Source organism: Phocoena sinus, chromosome 9, assembly GCF_008692025.1.
Source record: "Phocoena sinus isolate mPhoSin1 chromosome 9, mPhoSin1.pri, whole genome shotgun sequence".
In the NCBI taxonomy this organism is placed as follows: domain Eukaryota; kingdom Metazoa; phylum Chordata; class Mammalia; order Artiodactyla; family Phocoenidae; genus Phocoena; species Phocoena sinus.
The window spans coordinates 106,492,129-106,512,679 of record NC_045771.1 but is presented as its reverse complement, the minus strand read 5'-3'; the positions used below and the strand labels follow the sequence as shown (position 1 = coordinate 106,512,679).

At 50.3% G+C, this 20,551-nt stretch overlaps 1 protein-coding gene across 4 annotated transcripts; it reads left to right on the top strand.

The window, feature by feature from the left end:
* Positions 1 to 730: 730 nt before the first annotated feature.
* On the top strand, positions 731 to 17,295 carry C9H7orf57 (chromosome 9 C7orf57 homolog). 4 transcript variants are annotated; one of them, XM_032642905.1, is made up of 9 exons: positions 731 to 870; positions 1,113 to 1,281; positions 8,321 to 8,506; positions 10,255 to 10,363; positions 10,612 to 10,768; positions 11,811 to 11,908; positions 13,407 to 13,564; positions 14,533 to 14,544; positions 16,418 to 17,295. In XM_032642905.1, the coding sequence occupies exons 2-9, from the start codon at positions 1,227 to 1,229 to the stop codon at positions 16,462 to 16,464; spliced, it is 822 nt and encodes a 273-aa protein (XP_032498796.1). In that variant the 5' UTR covers positions 731 to 870; positions 1,113 to 1,226; the 3' UTR covers positions 16,465 to 17,295. The 4 variants fall into 4 exon arrangements, with proteins under 4 accessions (XP_032498796.1, XP_032498793.1, XP_032498795.1 ...); XM_032642902.1 differs by having other exon boundaries at positions 13,359 to 13,564; XM_032642903.1 differs by having other exon boundaries at positions 791 to 870; positions 1,090 to 1,281; positions 13,359 to 13,564.
* The last annotated feature ends 3,256 nt before the right edge of the window (positions 17,296 to 20,551 follow it).

The window sequence follows — 20,551 nt, the reverse complement described above, 5'->3', positions numbered from 1 at the left end:
TTAATATTTATTTTTGGCTGCGTTGGGTTTTCGTTGCTGCGCATGGGCTTTCTCTAGTTGCAGCGTGGGCTTTCTCTAGTTGCAGAGAGCAGGGCTACTCTTCGTTGGGGTGCACGGGCTTCTCATTGCAGTGGCTTCTCTTGTTGTGGACCAGGGGCTCTAGGCATGCTGTCGTCAGTAGTTGTGGCTCGCGGGCTCTAGCGCGCAGGCTCAGTAGTTGTGACGCATGGGCTTAGTTGCTCCGCGGCATGTGGGATCTTCCCGGATTGGGGCTCGAACCCGTGTCCCCTGCATTGGCAGATGGCTTCTTAACCACTGCGCCACCAGGGAAGCCCTCTCCTCTTTTTTTTTTAATGCATTAAATGGATGGGAGATTGACAAGAAAATCTCTGACGAATTTCTTGGACGGCAGGGAGGGGAGGGCGCACCAGAACTCTGAGGCCGGCCTCGCCCCGAGCACGCCCCATGCCTCGCCCCGCCAGCAGCGCGGCCTCGCCCAGGCCAGCACCGAGGCAACGCCTCTGTCAGCAGCTCAGTCACGTCCCCGCCACGCCCTGAGGCCTCAACCGGCCAGCAGCGCGGCCACGCCCAGGCCAGCACCGAGGCGACGCACCGGCGCCGGGCAGTTGGTAGTAGGAGCCCGAGTTCTGCCCCTGGAGCTGACTGGCCGGCTGCGGCCCCCTCACACTGCCCCGATTGGCTGCCGCTGCTCCCGCTGTGACCTCCGGTTGGCCCAGGCCGTTGCCCCGGAGACGCGGGTTGCTGTGGTTCCGCGCTGCGCTGGGAGTTTGGGGTTGGTCCCAGCCGCCCGCTGGAACAGAGGGGCCTCGGACGCTGCAGGTGGCAATCACCCAGACCCTAGGCCGGCAGGTGAGCGGGGTCAGACGGCCAGTGGGGTCGGGGCAGGGAGGGGGCCACCCGTCACCCGGGCCGGGGGCGGGGTACCTCGGGACCTGCTGTCCCCTGCTGTCTACTCGGCGTGTGTGTGCCCCTGCTGTATACCCTGCCTGGACGTGTGCCTGCTGTATACCCGTGTGGATGTGCCCCTGATGTATACCCTGCCTGGACTTGACCGCATGTCCCGAATAGTGAGACGCCTGCATACCTGTCAGGTGGAGGAGGACAGATAGAGCAGGAACGGGGACCCGGCCTCTGCAGCTCAACCCCCGCGTCGGTTCCTGGTTCACCCGAGAACAGAGAACAGCCGGTCCAGCGTGTCTCCCGGCATGAGGAACACGAGCAAGGAGCTGCACGGCGCCACGAGCCGCTATGCTCCCTGCGGTGAGTGACCCAAGGAGAGGAAACCCGCGTTTGCTCTGCGGCTGGACTGGCTCGGCTGGACTGGCTCACACCAGCGGGGGCTGCCGGGAGGGGACAGGAAAACAAGGGGTACCCTCAGAGAAAGCTGCGCACTGCCCCTATGCCCCAGTGTAGAAGCAAGGCTTAAAGGGTAGCATGGGGGGGAAGGAAACTAGGTTTGTTAGTTTGCTTGTTTGTTTTTTCCCTATGTTCAACAAAAGAAAGCCAGGCTACCCACTGCTGTTGGAGCTCCTCAGTTTTTGGAGTGATAGCGTCTCTGAAAATTTCTCTGTTTCAGCAAGCCTGTTTAAGTCTCACAGGGGTCTCCCTGTATGTTGGCTTGGGCACTTTCATTTTCAGCTGCATCCCCATGTATTTCATTGATCACCTATCTCTTGCTCCTAATTTAGACCCCAACCAGGGTAACTATGTCTCCTGCTTTAAGCAGTGGGACACAGGAAACAAGCCTCTGGTGGAGGCTCCCACGGCGCTGGGCTTCTCGCTGTGAAACTGGCAGAAGGGAAGGAGGAAGACCTGGGTGCTGGAGTCTGATTTTGCCTTGATTTTTACGCTGCCCCATCTCGAGAAGGGCTGGAGAAGGAGGGAGGAGAAGAGAGCCCCAGAGCTCTGCTGGGAAAGGCAGGGTGAGGGTGGCAGGGGGTGCTGCGGGCAGTGGGACCAAGCGTGGTCTTCTTCACAGTCTCAACGTGCTTCTTGCCTGGAGCTCTGCTGTGGCCACTATGGGTGGGTCCGTGGCTGTGCTGGGGATGGGGCAGGGGACAGGAGGCCTGGGTGTCCGTCTCCACGGTGGGCTCTCAGCCTGGGTCTGACGTCTCAGTGCCTTAGTGTGTGGCCCCCCCGTGTGAGCAGCGCAGAAGACGGCGACACTTGCCAGGTGCTCTGCTAAACACTGTCACGCTAACACTGAACTTCAGAACAACCTGCCGAGGGGCCCTTAGCCCTGGTTTATAGGTGAGGAAGCCGAGGCTCAGAGTTTCAGGAGGCTGCCCTGTTCTCCAAGGCCGCGGCGGCCCAAAGGCAGGGCTCCAGAGCCCCGTGGGCTGTGCCCTCAGACACCAGAGAGCTATGGAGCTGAGTCACTTTGCGGTCTCTCTGAGCCTGGGTCCTTATGGATGAAGCAAGCACGCAAGGGGGCAAGGGAGCTCGTAAAGAAATCTACATGGTAGTTAAGTGATCTGGTGCCATACAAGTACTGATAATGTTTGAGGACAAGACAGTTCTCTTTAACCCTGTGTGTGTGTGTGTGTGTGTGTGTGTGTGGTGACAGTTGGTTCACAGTGACTCGCGTGCTGGCTCTCTGAGCAGGGCACGCAGTGATAAACAGCCAGCTAGGTTAGAGCTCAGTGCCTGCCCAAAACTTCCAGTAATGAGAAGTAGAAGCTACTCTGTTCTCTGTGGATTAATTAGTAATCAAAACACAGAGGAAAAATAAAGCTGGAACCGAATGCCTTCCCTCTAAAGGAAAATATTTGAGCTGAATACAATCAGATAAGATGGTCCTACCCATCCTCCTAGCTCTTACATTTCTTCTCTGTGAGCTTGGGCACACTTCTTTAAAGCTTTCCCAGGGGGTGGTTTCTCATTTTCAAAACTACAGTGTTTCCACTATACTGTTCATCTAATTACTGTTCTTTAGATATATAAAAGATTTTCCATGAACATTCATTGTTATGCAATGAAGTAGCTTTAGTTCCAAGTACAGATTGGGTGGCTAACTTTTAGCTTCAGAGGACGGTGACTTCTTGTTCCTGGGATCCATGTGTGCTTGTGTAAAGGGATCTATTCAGCACTGCTTTCCTGTGCTCCTACTGTACCAGCCAGGGTTCTCCATAGCCCAACGATGTGTGTGTGTGTGTGTGTGTGTGTGTGTGTGTGTGTGTGTGTGGAGAGAGGGAGGGAGATTGACTGGGAGATTCATTTATTTTAAGGAATTGGCTCACACAGTTGTGTAGCAGGCAGGTCCAAAATCTGCAGGCCGGAGACCCAGGGAAGGGCTGATGCTGCAGTCCTGAGTCCAAAGGCTGTCTGGGGGCCGAATTCCTTCCTCCTCAGGAGACCTCAGTCTTTTCTCCTAAATCCTTGAACTGATGGCATCAGGCCCACCAACGTTAGGGAGACTTATCTGCTTTAGTCAGAGTCTATTGATTTGACTGTTAATCTCCTCTAAAAAGCACCTTCACAGTAACGTGCCAGACTAAATATCTGGGAACTGTGGCCTAGCTAAGGCGACACATAAAATTACCCATCACACCTGCCAGGAGCCAGTTTTTTTTTTTTTTTTTTGGGCCACGACGCACAGCTTGTGGGATTTTAGTTCCCCGACCAGGGATTGAACCTGGGCTCTCGTCACTGAGAGTTCAGAGTCCTAACCACTGGACTGCCAGGGAATTCCCTGAACGCCATGCATTTTTGACAGCTGGTTCCAGTAAGCTCGTAAATGCAAGAGTTACTTGTGGCATCTTTCTTATTTCACACTCCTGGATTTTGTGTCCAGAGTTTTCAATCAGCTGTGGTATTTGTTCTTATATTTGGACATGCGGTTAATCAGTCTCGGACACAAAGAGTCACCAGAACACCAAGAGCCCGAGTGTCCCAGGGTCTTCTCTCTGTGGAGCCACAAGTGGGCCTGATCACGACAGGTCCCTGGGCTTCTGCCCACACCTCTCGCTCCTGGCAGGGACCCTCACAGGTGGTCACAAAGCAGCCTTCAGGGCTGTGACTTGGGTGTCCACTGAGGGGGCCTCAGGGCTCTGACAAGGCCAGTTCAGCTCACACACACACCGCCCCCACCCCACCCCGCGGCCACTCTGGGTGGGGCGGGGGATTCAGATCGATGGGGACGGAGGGCAGGGAGCAAGCTTGCCTTCATTCACCACCCCCGTTTGTCCTCCCACCCTCCTCTTCACGGGACCCTCTCCCCTAGAAATCCCACACCTTTATCTACACTCACCGCGCTTCACCCTTGTGGGACCAGACTTGATGTTTCCATGGAAGCCACACGCAGCCCACCCCTGCCAGTCTGCGGCCCCAGACGCTTCCCACAGCGTGAGGATGCCCGGGACAAAGCCCCGCCCCCCTGCCCCGCCCCGTTTCAGCCACCCTCCTGAGTGCTGCTCTCCCTTCCTGTCTGACGACTCGGGATGTCCCGCTTTGGCCTCAAGCAAAAGGAAAGCGGTGGGGTTCAGATAACATTGTTTGCCAGTGAAGCCTCCCTGATGGCGGCGCGCAGTCCTGCATCTTTCTGCTCCTGTCAAATAAGCAAACCTGTTCAGTTAGGCTCTTACTTCTGGTTCAGTGTTTGTTTGTTTTTCCAATTGGAGTATAGTTGATCCACAATATTGTGTTAATTTCTGGTGTACAGCAAAGTGATTCACTTATACATATATATCTATTCTTTTTCATATTCTTTTCCATTATAGGTAGATATTTAGTAGAGTTCCCTGTGCTATACAGTAGGTCATTATAGATTATCTATTTTATATATAGTAATGTACATATGTGAATCTCAACCGCCTAATTTATCCCTCCCACCCACCTTTCCTTTTTGGTAACCATAAGTTTGTTTTCTATGTTTGTGAGTCTATTTCTGTTTTGTAAATAAGCTCATTTGTATCTTTTTTTTAGATTCCACATATAAGTGATATATGTGGTATTTGTCTTTCTCTGACTCTGACTTACTTCACTTAGTATGATAATCTCTAGTTCCATCCATGTTGCTGCAGATGGCATTATTTCATTCTTTTTTATGGCTGAGTAATATTCCATTGTATATATGTGCCACATCTTCTTTATCCATTCATCTGTTGATGGACATTTAGGTTGCTTCCATGTCCTGGCTATTGTAAATAGTGCTGCTTATGAACACAGGGGTGCCTGTATCTTTTTGAATTAGAGTTTTCATCTTTTCCGGATACGTGCCCAAGAGTGGGATTGCAGGATCATATGGTAGCTCTATTTTAATTCTTTTAAGGAAACTCCATAGTGTTCTCCGTAGTGGCTACGCCAATATACATTCCCACCAACAGTGTAGATGGGTTCCCTTTTCTCCACACCCTCTCCAGCATTTATTATTTTTTAAAATAATTAATTAATTAATTTTTGGCTGCGTTGGGTCTTTGTTGCTGTGCATGGGCTTTCTCTAGTTGCATTGAGCAGAGGCTACTCTTCGTTGTGGTGTGCGGGCTTCTCATTGCAGTGGCTTCTCTTTTTGCAGAGCGCGGCTTCAGTAGTTGTGGCACGAGGGCTCAGTAGTTGTGGCACGAGGGCTCAGTAGTTGCGGCTTGCGGGCTCTAGAACACAGGCTCAATAGTTGTGGCACATTGGCTTAGTTGTGGGATCTTCCTGGACCAGGGCTTGAACCCGTGTCCCCTGCACTGACAGGTGGATTCTTAACCACTCCACTACGAGGGCAGTCCCCAGCATTTATTATTTGTAGACTTTTTGATGATGGCTATTCTGACTGTTGTGAGGTGATAACTCATTGTAGTTTTGATTTGCATTTCTCTAATAATTAGTGATGTTGAGCATCTTTTCATTTGCCTATTGGCCACCTGTGTGTCTTCTAAATGTTTATTTAGGTTTTCTGCCCATGTTTTGATTGGATTGTTTAGATTTTTGTTATTGAGTTGTATGAGCTGTTTGTATATTTTGGACATTAAGCCCTTGTCCATCACATAGTTTGCAAATATTTTCTCCCAGTCCATAGGTTGTCTTTTCGTTTTGCTTAGATTTCCTTTTCTATTCAAAAGCTTATAAGTTTGATTAGGTCCCGCTTGTTTATTTTTGCTTTTATTTCTATTGCCTTGGGAGACTGACCTAAGAAAATTTTGCTACGATTTATGTCAGAGAATGTTTTGCCTATGTTCTCTTCTAGGAGTTTTATGGCATCATGTCTTATATTTAAGTCTTTAAGCCATTTTGAGTTTATTTTTGTGTGAGAGAGAGGGAGTGTTCTAACTTCATTGATTTACATGTGGCTGTCCAAGTTTCCCAACACCACTTGCTAAAGAGACTGTCTTTTCCTCACTGTTTATTCTTGCCTCCTTTGTCACAGATTAATTGACCCTAGGTGTGTGGGTTTATTTCTGGGCTCTTTATTCTGTTCCACTGATCTGTAGGTCTGTTTTTGTGCCAACACCACACTGTTTTGATTACTGTAGCTTTGTAGTTTTGTCTGAAGTCTGGAACAGTTATGTCTCCAGCTTTTTCTTTTTCCTCAGGATTGCTTTGGCAACTCTGGGTCTTTTGTGGTCCTATATAAATTTTAGGATTATTTGTTCTAGTTCTGTGAAAAATGTCATGGGTAATTTGATAGGCATCATGTTAAAGCTGTAGATTGCTTTGGGTAGTATGGCCATTTTAACAATACAGTAAGTCCCCTACATACAAACAAGTTCCGTTCTGAGAGTCCAATTTGTTCATAAGTCCAACAAAGTTCGCCTACGTACCCAAATAACACAATCGGCTATATAGTACTGTATTGTAATAGGTTTATAATACTTTTAACACAAATAATACATAAAAAACAAACAAAAAGTAAAGAAAATATTTTTAATCATACAGTACAGTACCTTGAAAAGTACAGTACAACAGCTGGCATCCAGGGGCTGGCATCCAGTTAACAGGCAAGAAGAATTACTGACTGGAGGATGGAGAGGAGGTGGGAGATGGTAGAGCTGAAGGATCATGAGCAATAGGAGTTGGAGGGCAAGCTGCAATTTCACTCATGCCTGATGTTGATGGCACAGGTTCTGGTTCCTTGCTGGAACCAGATGCATGTTCACATCTTTGAAAGTGTGCAACTTAAAAGTTCGTATGTAGGGAACTTACTGTATTAATTTTTCCAACCCAAGAGCATGGGATATCTTTCCATTTCTTTGAATCATCTTCAGTTTTCTTTATCAATGTTTTATAGTTCTCAGCATATAAGTCTTTTGCCTCCTTGGTCAGGTTTATTCCTAAGTTCTTTTTTTTTTTTGTCTTTTTGATGTGATTTTAGAAGGGATTTTTTTTTTTTTTTTTTTACTTTCCCTTTCTGATATTTCATTGTTACTGTAAAGAAATGCAACAGATTTCTGTAATCTTGTATCCTGCTACCTGGTTGAATTCATATATCAGTTCTAGTAGTTTTTGTGTGGAGTCTTTAGGGTTTTCTATATATAGTATCATTTCATCTGCATATAATGACAATTTTACCTCTTCCCTACCAATTTGAAAACTTTTTATTTCTTTTTCTTGTCTGATTGCTGTGGCTAGGACTTCTAATACTATGTTGAATAGAAGTGGTGAGAGTGGGCATCCTTGTCTTGTTACAGAGTTTAGTGGGAAGGCTTTCAGCTTTCTACCATTGAGTATCATGCTGGCTGTGTGTATGTCATAAATAGCTTTTATTATGTTGAGATATGGTCCCTCTGTGCCCACTTTGGTAAGAGTTTTTCTCAAGATATCTCAGTGTTTTTAAAGTTCTAAGTTGATCAAATCTTGGCTAACATTTGGTCACATAGTCCAGAGGCTTGCCCACGTTTTAAGTGCTTTGGGATCTTTCAGGGATGTGTACTCCCGGAAATGCAGTCTAGTCCCAATTCATGGAGGACTGAAGGAGAAGAGAGAGAGAGCTGCACATGTAGGGGATTTGGATACCTCACTGGGAGGCTAAAAACCCCAGGGAAAGGCTCTGCTCTCACTGCTTTGGGACAGAGGGGCAGCCAGCAGCAGAGGGGCCGGCAGGCCTTCTAGAAGGTGCTCGTCATCTGCCGGGCGCCGTGGCTGCTGCTCGTGGCTTTTAGGGACTGTTAACTACACGACTGGCAGGGTTATGCCTCGGGTGACAGGCGTTTACAAGAGGGCAGTTTCGCCTGTGCTGGTGCCCCGTGTTGACGTCCTCTTCTGGTGTCCTGGGAGGGTGTGACGCCCTCCCTGGTGTAGTTATCTTCTGAGCAGTGGACCAAACCAGCCTGGATTCCGTAAGTAATGACCTGACCCTTGGCCTCCTCTCCCCTAGATTGGTATTACCACCTTCCTGTGAAGCGGTCTGAGAAAGCTGTGGATGCCCCGCCAGCGTCCCAGATCCCAGGCCTCAGTGACCTGAGGGCAGCCCCCAGTGGGCACACGCTCGGGGCAAGAAGGTACTGGGTGAAGGAAACGGACTCAGAGTACGTGAAGCTGGCGAAGCAAGGCGGCCAGCCCGGTGAGCACCGCAGCCTTGTGCTTTGTAGCGGGAGTGACACGGTCGTCTGGTCATTGTGTCTTCCCTGTAAAAATATGTGAAGTGTGTGAGCTTTGCCCAAGGCCGTAGGAAGTCCAGGTCAATGGATACAGTTCAGGGTACAGACTCTTCAGGGGTGTGCTGCCGTTTATGGGAAAGACCCACTAGGCTGTGAGTTCACCGAACTGGGATTTTCCTTCTGAGAGACACCCCTGTGGTGACTCCCGTGCCTACCTCCCTGTCTAACTGCAGTCTCTGTCTCTGCGCTGCAGCCGCCCAGCTCAGGGCCACCCCTTCCCCAGTCGCCTGTGAAGCATCTTTGCTCCTGTTGCTCTGTCTCGTCATCCCTCATCCTGTGTATTAATATCTTCTTTGTAATGGAGGCCAGGGATGAGTGTCCATGGTGATGTTTATGAACACCACGCTTCTATCCATGATGTAACCGAGAAAGGCCTGTTCAGCTGTGCTAATTAAAGTTGCTGGTCAAGTTCGGAGTCACATCTATCTAGCACACCTTCTGGCTGGCCTTTGCGGTGAACGAGCCTGAGAAACGCTGACCTTTCTCTCTCTCTTTCTGACCCCTGTTCCTGCTGTGGAGATTGTCACGGGGAGAGTGGGCGACATGGCAGAGGGCAGCACCTGGCTTTAATGGTCAAAAGCCCGGAACAGACCATGTGATTCACTGCGTGTAAAGCACAGAAGGTCCACCACCTCCCCACTCCCCAGCCACCAGTTAGGACATTAGTGGGAGTGCTGGCAGAATCTGAACGAGATCTGTAAACTGGATAAAAGGATTGCATCACACTAATTTCCTGATTTTGATCACTACACTGTGATTATGTCATAACTGTCTCTGGAAGCCTCCCAACGGTCCCCCAAACAGCAATGACAGTGACAATACTAATGGGGGGGGGAGAGAAAGAGCAGTAAAGCAAATGGGAAACGAAACGCAGCATTTGAGGAATCTGGGTGAAGGGTTTAGGGGAATTCATACCATTTTTTGGACCTTTTGTCTAAGTCTGAAATATTTAAAAATGGAAAGTTCAAAAAAGAAAATAGTTAAACATATCTTTCTAATAGTAAGAACAGTCGAACAGTCGATGCTGGCCGTCGCGCCCGCTTAGCAGGCAAGACCGGTCGCTCCCGCTTCCCCGCCTGACTGACCCCGGCCTGGGAAAAGCCCTCAAGCCGGGGGAGGGGGACGAAGACCTGGCAGCAAGTGGGGGGTCGGCGGGAGCTAAAGCCTGAGCGCGTCTCTGACCCTCTCAGCCTGGCTCCAAGCGGGGCACCGGTTAACACTCCCCCTGCCCCCAGGATTTAGAGGGGCCGGTGCCCCGCTTCCCACCGGAAACCTGGAGGGGGCGGCTCACCCCAGAACTGCCGCGTGGGGGGTGGAGAACAGACTGTCCTGGCCAGAGAGAGGAGCCAGGGCGCAGCCCCCCGGGGGCCCCGAGGAGTTCTGTCCCCGCAGATACCGCCCTGGGGCAAGGACCCCTCCCCCTCCCCCCCAGAGACAGGGAGGAGGTGGCCTGCGGCGGGGCAGGGGTACAGGAGGGATGTCCTCTGGGCACCAGGCAGCACGAGCACTGGCGGGTGAGGACACCGCGGACACCCCGGCGTGCTGTCCCCCGGCCCAGTGGAGTCCAGGAGGAGAGCCGGTCCCCTCGTCGCTGCGACCTGCCCGCTGGTAATGCGCAGGCCGCTCACAGCCGTGTCTTTTTGGCCTCGAGATCTGCTGAAGCACTTTGCCCCCGGGACCAGTAGGGGCTCCCCCGTGGCCTACTCCTTGCCAGACTGGTACGTCCACCACAGCCAGCCGCCGACGGCCGACCGGAGGCAGTGAGTATCCAGACCCCCGCGTTGCGGCCCCGCCCAGGCCTGCGTCCCCAGCCTCCCTGCAGCCCGCCGCCTCCCTGCAGCCCACTGTCTCCGGGAGGCTGGGCGCCCTCTTCCGTCCCGTCCTTGCTGGGGGTCGGCTGGTTGCCCAGCTTCTCCCCGCCGCTGCATCCCGGAGGGCCCCTCCTTGGAGGGGAGGTCAGGAGGTGGCCCTAAGCCGCGGGCCGGGGCCCTTCCGTCCGTTTCTGCAGGGTCCCCGCTGTGTCCATACCGGATTACATGGTTTATGAAGAGTCTAACCCCGATCACGCCAGTGGCAACTACGAGTCCAGAAGGGGGCCCTTCGACTTCGACATGAAGACGGTTTGGCAAAGAGAGGCAGAGGGACTGGTAAAGGAGAAAAGAAAGGTGACTGGAGCCCCACTAGATGGCATGGCTTTGCTTGCCGCCCGGAGCACGCCCCGCGATGTGCTTGTCCGCAGGGTGTGTCTCGTGGCCCCGGGATCTGCATCTTAAGTTCGATCTGCTGAAAGGCCAGAGGCCACGGGAAATTAGCTTCCTTCTTCTCCTTATGAATGCGACCCTTGAGGGAAGATTGCCTTTTACGGAGTGTGTTTTAACCAGCTGACACTCATCTCTGGGAAAGTTGGCCGTCACTTCTCATCTGCCCAGATAGAAAGGACATTATCCAGTTTCTGAGCAAGCCCGTTCTGTTTAAGGGTTTAAGTTAAAATTCCCCGGAATACTCTGTACGGACAAGAAGGGAAGAGGAGACGCTGCTTTTCTTCTGTGCAAACCCTGGGTATTTGTATTTGACCTTGAAGGAGCACTGACTGCAGGGCACACACTTTCAAGGCATTTCTGTTTCAAAGGCACCCCGTGAAGGCCATCTCGGGTCAGTGGCTTCCTGGTGGCGGTGTCTCGGTTCACGGGGCTGGCGTGGCTCCTGGGACGTGGGGATCTGTGGGTGAACTGGTGGCGTTCATGTTAAAACCGGCAGTGGGTCCTGACGATGAGCAAGGTTGGCCGCCCTCCCCCCGCACGACAGGGGAGCGGCCTCGCTGGCTGGCAGGTTCCTCGCCTGACCCCAGCCCGCTTCGCAGTGTCTGCTTGGAAGAGAAACCCTGGAAGTTTATTCCGGGGCTCGCAGAGTCGAGCACTGTGCAGTGTCAGCTGCGTGCAGCAGGCCGGCTGTCTGTCCTCAAGACACCCTGTCCCAGCCCTGAGCCTGGCTCTGGGGGGTTGGCATGTTCAGTGAACGGGCCGCTCCCGGCGACACTTCCCAGCAATAAACAGAGGCTTCGGATGCTAACCAGGGTCACGGTGTCCATGCCCTATAAAAGGCTGGACGCTGTACTGCCGCCAAACCGTTGACAGAGCCATGCAGGGGCTGAGAAAGTGCAGTGAGCAAACGCTTCTAAGTCAGGGATTCGTGTGTCTCTCTGTACAGGTGAGGCTACCAGCCATCGAGTCCAAGTATCCGAGCAAAGCCGGGACCCCGCTTGGCCCCAAAGACCCTGCAGGAAGCAGACTGTCCTTTCCCCCCATGTAAGTGCACAGGCCGCGCCAGCGTGGTCTGGGTTCGGTTTGGGTTTGGTCTTTGGTCCAAGTGACAACAGTGACAACCACGGCTCCAATACTCGATGCTGATGCCGGCCTAACAGTATTCGCTTCCCAGCAGCAGGTTGTGGTGATGTGACTTCAGTGGCACAACTTCGCATGGCCTGGCCCTGTCTACTGGCCTCCTCTTCCATTTTCCCTTCCCTCTGGGTGCCCCCCGGGCCCCTGTGGACCCCATCCTCCCCCGCCCTGAGCGCCGAGCTGAGCTCTCTCCTCTGTCAGCCTGTGTCACCCAAGCTCACCCTATAAACTTGGGGCCACATGTGTGTGCTACTCAGTCCTGACGTTCTCTGTCCCCAAGGCCTGGACCCTGGTGTCTGCGCCTAGTGAGTCCTCGGCTCTGCATTCAGCTGGAACACCTGTCAGGCGCCCTGACACTTCATTACTCGCCCAGCTGGAGCGGGGGTCCCCGAGGCCTTCTGTTTCTCTTCCCTTCCCCAGAATCTCACTGTAGTGCTAGAATTAATGCCGTTAATTGTCTGACTACTTCTTACAATCGCTTCTCCTCTAGTGAGGCTGGGGGAGGAGCAACCAATCCGTTACATTGTGCGACAAATGCCATGAAAGCACCACACTCAGACTGGGAGGGCAAAAAAATTATATCTATCTATCATCCATCGTCTATCTATCTATCTACCTATATCTGTATACCTCTATGTCTTTCTGTCTATCTATATCCATCTATATTTCTATATCTACCTATCTATCTATATCTATATATCTATATCTATCTATCTATATATATATATATATATACAGAGAGAGAGAGAGAGAGAGAGCCCGCCAGAGCCATTAGGAAGACTCTTGACAACAGAGTGATTTACAAGTAAGAAACCCAAGGGTCGGAGGGCACAGGTGATATGTGTCACCTGTTTTACATCCGATCTCCCTGCCTCTCCTAATGGAGGTTATGATAAGGTCTTCAAAGATGTAAATGACAGAGAGAAGACAGAAGTGTGTAAAGAAGCAGCAGATAATCTTTCACATGAACAGGGAAGAACTAATTAAGAAAGTAACAATTTGTTTGAAAGTGGTAGAGTCTGAGTCACTCATCCCTCCCCAGGGAAGGGGCAGTGCTTTCAGAAGAAGGCATCCCTGGGAAATGCTGGAATTCTTCTCATTGGCTGTTCTGAAGAAAGGTTTTGGAAACTGAACTAAGTATGCGCTCACTGTGTACAAGGATGCTTGGAGGTTACTGCCTTATGCTTAAAAGTGGAGAGAGATTGAGAAAGAGAGATAGAGGAAGAGAGGGAGAAGCATCTCTGTTGTGTCTTCAGGGACAGTAACGCATCTAATTTACCATCAGTATGTTCGCTGAGAACGCTTCTGGATTACCCTTCACCTTTGTACTTAAGTACTTAATTTTTCTCTTTTTGAGGCCTGGTCAAAAAACCAGTTCACCCACAAACTTTTCCAAATGTATTAGCAATGGATATAACGCTGAGTGGTCACAGCAGCAAGCAGACCCAGACAAGAGGACCCCGCAGACATCCAGGGCCTCTGCTTCGTCTCCGTCCCAGTCTCCGTGGGACGCCGAGCCGCCCCCAGACCCGGAGGCTCCGGAAGGCGCCAAGGAAGGCCCAGGTGAAGTGCACGGCCCCTGAGACCCCTTGTCTCATTGCCTATATCATAATGAGTGATCTAAAAACCACATAAAAAGCCTACAGAGTTATTGAGGTTACAGTTACACATGAGGATAATATATATTGTGCTTCTTTCCTCTTTATTCAGATGAATAGCAAAAGTCATTATTTCTGTGGCTTTGCATTTTCTTTTAGTTGTCAAAAATTCTGATGCTTTATGTGTTGTACCACACACATGATGTCAGTTTTAGTCTCCTGGGTCCAAAAGATTCTGATCCCTGCAATGCTTGGTCCTCTCTGAGGCAGCTTCAGATAAAGCCCCAGTTCTTGGAAAGAATTCACAGTTCAAGCTTGAATTTGTTCCATTATCAGCATTTCTTAAACTTTGTCATTAAACTTTGAATAGCTTAGACATTTCCCTGAAATTAACTGTTCAAAAAAGTTTATTAGTTTGATTTTCAACAATCACCGTCACAGGGACAATTAGTCTTATTTGGGGCCGTGTCCATCATAAGGTCTATCGAGTATGATATTTCGTTTCCGTAGCTCTAGAACTTATTGACCATTTGCCTTTAGGAAACTTATTTTCACTCCGAGGCTTCATTTCTCTGATTGAGGAGGAAGGAGCTGTGTCTAGAACTTATTGACCATTTGCCTTTAGGAAACTTATTTTCACTCCGAGGCTTCATTTCTCTGATTGAGGAGGAAGGAGCTGTGTTGTGTCTCTTCAAGCATCTCAAGTGTTTTATGGGATGTTTTGTAAACATGAGCTCTGCCCGTCTTCCAGGCCAGTGGGCACCACGCTGGCCTGGCCAGTGTCTTAATGATACCCTCTCTCCATTGTCATCATGATGCCGTTTTAAGTCATACAAAGTTTTACTGATTTTTAAGGAATTATTGAGAGTAATTCTTTTACATTTAGCCTCATTTATTAAATTGAACAACTAATGCACTTGTCCTTTATTACAGAGTCTTCTCCAAGTGAGTATTTATGGAGAAACTGACCTGCAGCCAAGTATAAAAAGTGTCTCAGACACAAAAACAATTGATGGACATTCTTCATTCTGACGATGATGTATCTCGGAATCCTGTGAGGTCCCTCTCCAAACCACCTGTGTTCTAACTACAAAAGCTGGGGACATCTATGTCTTTAAAAAGTCAGAGTTCTAGGACTTCCCTGGCGGTCCAGTGGTGAAGACTCCGCGCTTCCATTGCAGGGGGCACGAGTTCCATCCCTGGTCCGGGAACTAAGATGGGCATGCTGCGCAGAGGGGCCGAAAACAAAAAGTCAGACTTCTAGAAACACAGTTTGGGGACAGCAAAAGAAGGACCGCTTACATTATTGCAACAGAATTACTCTTTTATGCATATCACACAAGATAAAGCATATTTCAGTTTACTTCAGAGGCATACATTTTATTAGACACTACGTGAGAAATGTGGGTTTAAATAATGGTAAAGAAGTGAAAGGCCAGGAGAAGCCTCTGATTTAAATACAGGTGCCCCTATATACACTACCAAACGTAAAATAGATAGCTAGCGGGAAGCAGCCGCAAAGCACAGGGAAATCAGCTTGGTGCTTTGTGACCACCTGGGGGGGGGGGGATAGGGAGGGTGGGAGGGAGGGAGACGCAAGAGGGAGGGGATATGGGGATATATGTATATGTATAGCTGATTCACTTTGTTATACAGCAGAAACTAACACAACATTGTAAAGCAATTATACTCCAATAAAGATGTTAAAAAAATACAAATACGTAAATAAATACAGATGCCCCAGGCACACAGACCCACCTGCACAGGGTCTCTGAGGGTTTTTAGTATTGTTTTTCTGCATGGTCTTAAGTAGATAGAATTTACCTCACCACCACCAAAATATCTGATCTGGTCAAGGAACTGTTGTTGGACATAAAGGTGATACACTTTCTACTGGGAAATAAATCACTGCAGTGCTATATAATCCACGTGTTTAAATTAGCAGCAAGACCCCCTTAATCTCAGAGGAAATTTTTAACAGTTCAAAATTAGTGGAAGACCAAGTAGGCTTGGTAAAGCCCCTGTAACCCGGAAGAATCACCGTTTGGCTGAGCAGACCTGCCTCTGCGCATGTTCTGGGTCGCCGAGGTGTCACTGCCCGGGTGCCGCCCCGCCCTCCCCAGAACTTCAGATCCGGCCGCGGCGCGCTGGGGCTGACCTCGGCCACTCGCTGCCCTCTGTCTCCCGTACCTCCTGCTCTGTCCATCCTGGATTTTAACGTGATGAACAGCAATCGCCCACCGGAGCTTGCCTTTTCCGACCCGAGCCGGCCGCTGCAAGTGTCCGGACCTCAGCAAGGCTTCTTTAGTGTGTTTTCCCTCCACCTGTCGCAGGATTGTCATTTTTCACTGCAATTTTTGCAGCCGCTCGAGGTGTTTCTGACACGCCAGATAGCTAGCTGGCCTTTTAGATGAGTGGCACCGTTAACGCGGGTGCGCAGGGTGCGGTGTCGGGGTGCACGGTGGGGGCCGCGGAGCATCCCCTGGGGCCGCAACAGCCCGGTGGAGCTGAGCCGCCCCACTGCGCGTTCAGCTCCGCCCTCCTGTGTCAGCAGAACCTTCCCGGCACTTGCAGGCTTGACTCAGCGATCACCAGCCGCCTGCAAGTTGGAGGCTGATGTTTCCGACGTGCGATTTTTGGCTGCGGGTAGGACCGTGCACTAGACTTTTGTGTAGACTTCAGTAACAATCCTTATAAATAGATGCAGAGGTACATGTTTTCTTTTAGTTAAAATTAATAGGGTCAATTTTTTAATTTATAAAACGCGCCATCTTTTGTCTCTTTGCCCTTAAAGTCTTATCTTTATTTTGCACTGCAGGTCCAGTAGCACCTCCATCTGCCTCAGCGCCCGCGGAGCGCAGATAAACCCCGCTGTGATGTGCAGCTAGGACCTATGTAACAGCTATAGTTATAAGGCTCCTGTTACAGTTTGTTAACATAGATTCTCACGAAATGATCCATCTTAGAACAGATTTGACGTCACTGCTGCGTAGATGGTGCCAGTGTTGGGTTTTGTTTCTTGCATCCCTCTGGGACGCCAGGCGCGTGGGCTTTGCGCCGCTGCGCCTCGCTGGCCTGGGAAGTCCCAGGGTCTCGGAACAGGCCACTTCCTTCCCACCCTCGGCCGACGTCACCACCCGCGTGTGAGCCTCTACTGGCACCACTTCTGCTGAAATCTACGGTTTAGACTCTTAACTGGAAATAACTCACCCAAAAGCTTTTTCACTATTTGGTCCCGTAATCTTTGTAGGAATAATTTTTCTGTTACAAAAAGAATTTAATTCCAGAATATTGTGCAATAGTTTATATTAAGAAATAGATTAATTTGTTATGCCTTGAAATGTTAAACGTTTAGTATGAAAACATTGTAGCATTTGCTAGTTTTAAATGTTTGAAAATATTTTTGGTATAAACTGAAATCCATAATAGTGAACATTTATTATTTTGTATTAAGTAAAAATATGTTTAATTTAAATATTTAATTTAGTAGTCTTAACAAAAATGTTTTACTACTCAGACAATTCTCTCAGTTTATAAATTTCATTGCTATTTATATGTAATTAGCATAAAATGTAGTTTTATATTTTGTACATTTAATTCACTCATAAAATAATAATATTCTGCTGGAAGATTTTCAGAGAGCCAAGTAAGTTCAGAGATGTTTTCGCTTCTTTCCCAGAATAAACTTATCATGCATTTGCGCACATAAAATCTAAACGTTTTCACTTAATTCTTTAAACGATATACTGAACTGAACGCATGGATGCGTGTGGTTGGGTAACTACGCAGCTCAGAGGACGTGAGTGGCGCGTGCGGTGAAGGGAAAGAGCCTGCTCTAGAGGAAGGTGCCTACTGTCCCTGGTTTCTCCCCTCCCCCTTCCTTTCTCTACTTCAATCCCTACCTCCTTCTCAACCCGCCCCCCCCCAAGAAAAAACCATCAGGAACAGGTATCAGTAGCTTAAGACCCTTCGATCCATTTTGAGGATATTAGAGTAGCAGACCCCTGGTTTTAGGGAGAGGACAGAGTTTGGGGCAGAGACCTGTGACCAGATCTCGGCTCCATGCAGGGCACCTGGGGTCTGTTATTGAAAAAGCCAGTCGTGCAGTTAACTTTCTGCTTGGTAATAGAAAACAAACGTTATGAAAACAGAAGATTTGCACATTCCATCTAATTGTTCTGAAGTAAAGCACTTTTGCCAAAAGATCAAAAATATAGCTAGATCATACTAAATATAAATTGTCAGTTAAAACCAGCAAAAAAAAGTGTTTAATGAGATAGTACTTTCACACGTATGTGCGTGCATGCACACTCACACACACCCTTCCAGTGTCGTGATGTTTTTCTGACAGGCATCTGGCAACCTCAACTCAACACGGCCCAGCTCACAGAGCTTAGCTCTGAGCCTTGGTTTCCTCCTTTATCAAAAGGAGATACTTCTGGGACTTCCCTGGTGGTCCAGTGGTTAAGACTCTGCGCTTCCAATGCAGGGGGCACGGATTCCAGCCCCAACGGGCCATCCCACAAGCCATGTAGTGCGGCCACTAAATACATACATAAATACGTAAATAAAAAGGAGATACTTCCTATCCAAGGGCTGTCATGGTGATTAATCAAAATAAGTTTCAACAGGGTTCCTGACACAATATCTGACACTGTACTCATTCTCTCAGCTTTCATAAATCTAATATTCAATTTGGTGGTCGACTTGCCCATGAAGGGAGCCCCAGATACACATAGGAAAGCCAGCATCCCTGGAGAAAGCTGGGATTCTAACCTCTGTTAACTGATTTAGTACAGAGCCTGAGATCTGCCTGAAATGGGCCCAGAGGTCACGCTCTATGAAAAGCAAAGTAGAAGTTAGTGGAAGAGAGGAAAGACAGAGAATAGCTTCAAGGAGGAGAATGCAGAGCAGTGCAATAACAAGTAAGGCACCATGGAAAGAAAGTGGAAATAAATGTCAGGAATGAGAGCAGATATGATGACGGAAGAGAATGAGGTACTTCGCACCCTACAAAGGGCTTAACTCGAGCCCAGGAAACATCTTCAAAAATTGGCCAGATTGTACATTAAAAAGCAGCAGAGGAGCTTCCTGGTGGCTCAGCGGTTAAGAATCTGCTTGACAACGCAAGGGACAAGGGTTCGAGCCCTGGTCCAGGAAGATCCCACATGCCGCGGAGAAACTAAGCCCGCGCGCCACAACTACTGAGCCGGTACTCTATAGCCCGTGAGCCACAACTACTGAGCGCATGTGCCGCAACTACTGAAGGCTGTGCGCCTAGAGCCCGTGCTCCACAACAAGAGAAGCCACCGCAATGAGAAGCCCGTGCACCACAACGAAGAGCTGCCCTGGCTCGCAGCAACTAGAGAAAGCCCACGGGCAGCAACGAAGACCCCAACGCAGCCAAAAATAAATACATTAAAAAAAAAATCATAACAGGCTTTTGTATCTCATCTGACCCTCGTCGACCCCTGCAGCAATGGGCATCGTTCGCATCTGAGGGATGAGTTCAGCAAGTCACCGGCCAGCACGCAGTGCGGCCAAGGGCAGCAGGGTAATTCACATGAGGGAAAATTCACTACAGACAGCACCAGTTAATGGTTTAGAGTGAAAGCAATGGGGCAGAAAGCTGGTGGAAAACGGCCTGCAGGCAGAGCCATGTGGATAACCCTGGGCTCTCATGCGCCTCTGTGTGTGATGTCCCAGAGGGGACACTGGGGGGTGGGGGGGCTGCCCTTTCCTGTGTATCTGCCCGCAGCACTCCTGCAGGTGAAGGCCCAGTGGGCGCCAGCCTGTCAGCAGGTGGCATCCATCAGGTGCCTGGGGGCACTCCTGAATGTTTGGGTGGGCGGCCTGAGAATACCCTGTGTGACACGGAGGTACCTTACCCCCCCTCCGCCCCATCGCGTGTGCCAGGAGGGGTGCTTTTCTCCTCCATCCTGTCTCATTAAGGATCAAATGCTGGCTCTGCCCCATGATGTTGGTTCATGACCTCCTGATGGGTTTCTTCAGGGTCTCCACCGTCACTCTGAGAGGCATCCAGGAAGTAGGGCAGCCCTGGGCTGGAGAGGGACTTGGCCGGTGGGAAGCAGCAGGAAGCCTCACTGAGTATCTCTGAAATACTCTCAGCTTTGGGAGAATCCGAGCTTGGAATCACTCTGGGGTTTGGGTGAGCCCGACTGAGTGGGTGTCACCACTTGGTGCAGGGCGACCAGTTCTGCAGAAACCTTTGGAGTTCTCTGGTGGGTTGGGCTGGCCTGGGGCGGTGACGGCGGGGTGTCCTTGGCTTTGCTAGCTGAGGGAGCCGCGCTGGAGCTGGCCGGGGCTGGGCTGGGTTCACCCGTGTGGTTTAGAGAAGGCTGGACACAACTTGTTTCCAGGTGTCACATTTACCAGGTGTAACTTAACAAATAGGTAAGTCTTTGGTATTTGGTTTTCTGGCTCGTGTGCAGCCTGTTGGAAAGGAAGGAAAAGGAGGCCTTCATCCCCCAGGGGTAGCAGGCCAGTGCCATCCACCGCCCCAGAGAACAGGGCTCCCCGCACCTCCTCCCCCCACCCCTGTCCGGGTACGTGACGGGACAGGCAGCGCTGGCAGGAGACCCGGAGGCAGTTCCGCCGCCTCAGCTGGTGGTTCTGAATGAATGAGTCATTTCCTCCCGGGCCTTCCCGGGTGCCGGGTGCTCCCAGGACCAGGATGGTCCCAAAGGGAAACCCAGCGCACCGCGCCTGGCCTGCCCGGCCCCACTCCTACCCCGGGGCCCAGGGCTCCCCATCTTCATCCTCTCTGCCACTTTCCCCCGGCCCCCCGGCTCGCGCTCGGGGTGGGCCCCGCGGACAGCCGGGCTCTGGCATGAGCGGTGACCTCGGGTAGTCACCTCCGTCCCCCACGTCTCTGCTGTCAGGCGGGGAGGAAGCCGCAGGGAGGTGTCGTGGGCGGGGCTACTGGTTTCAA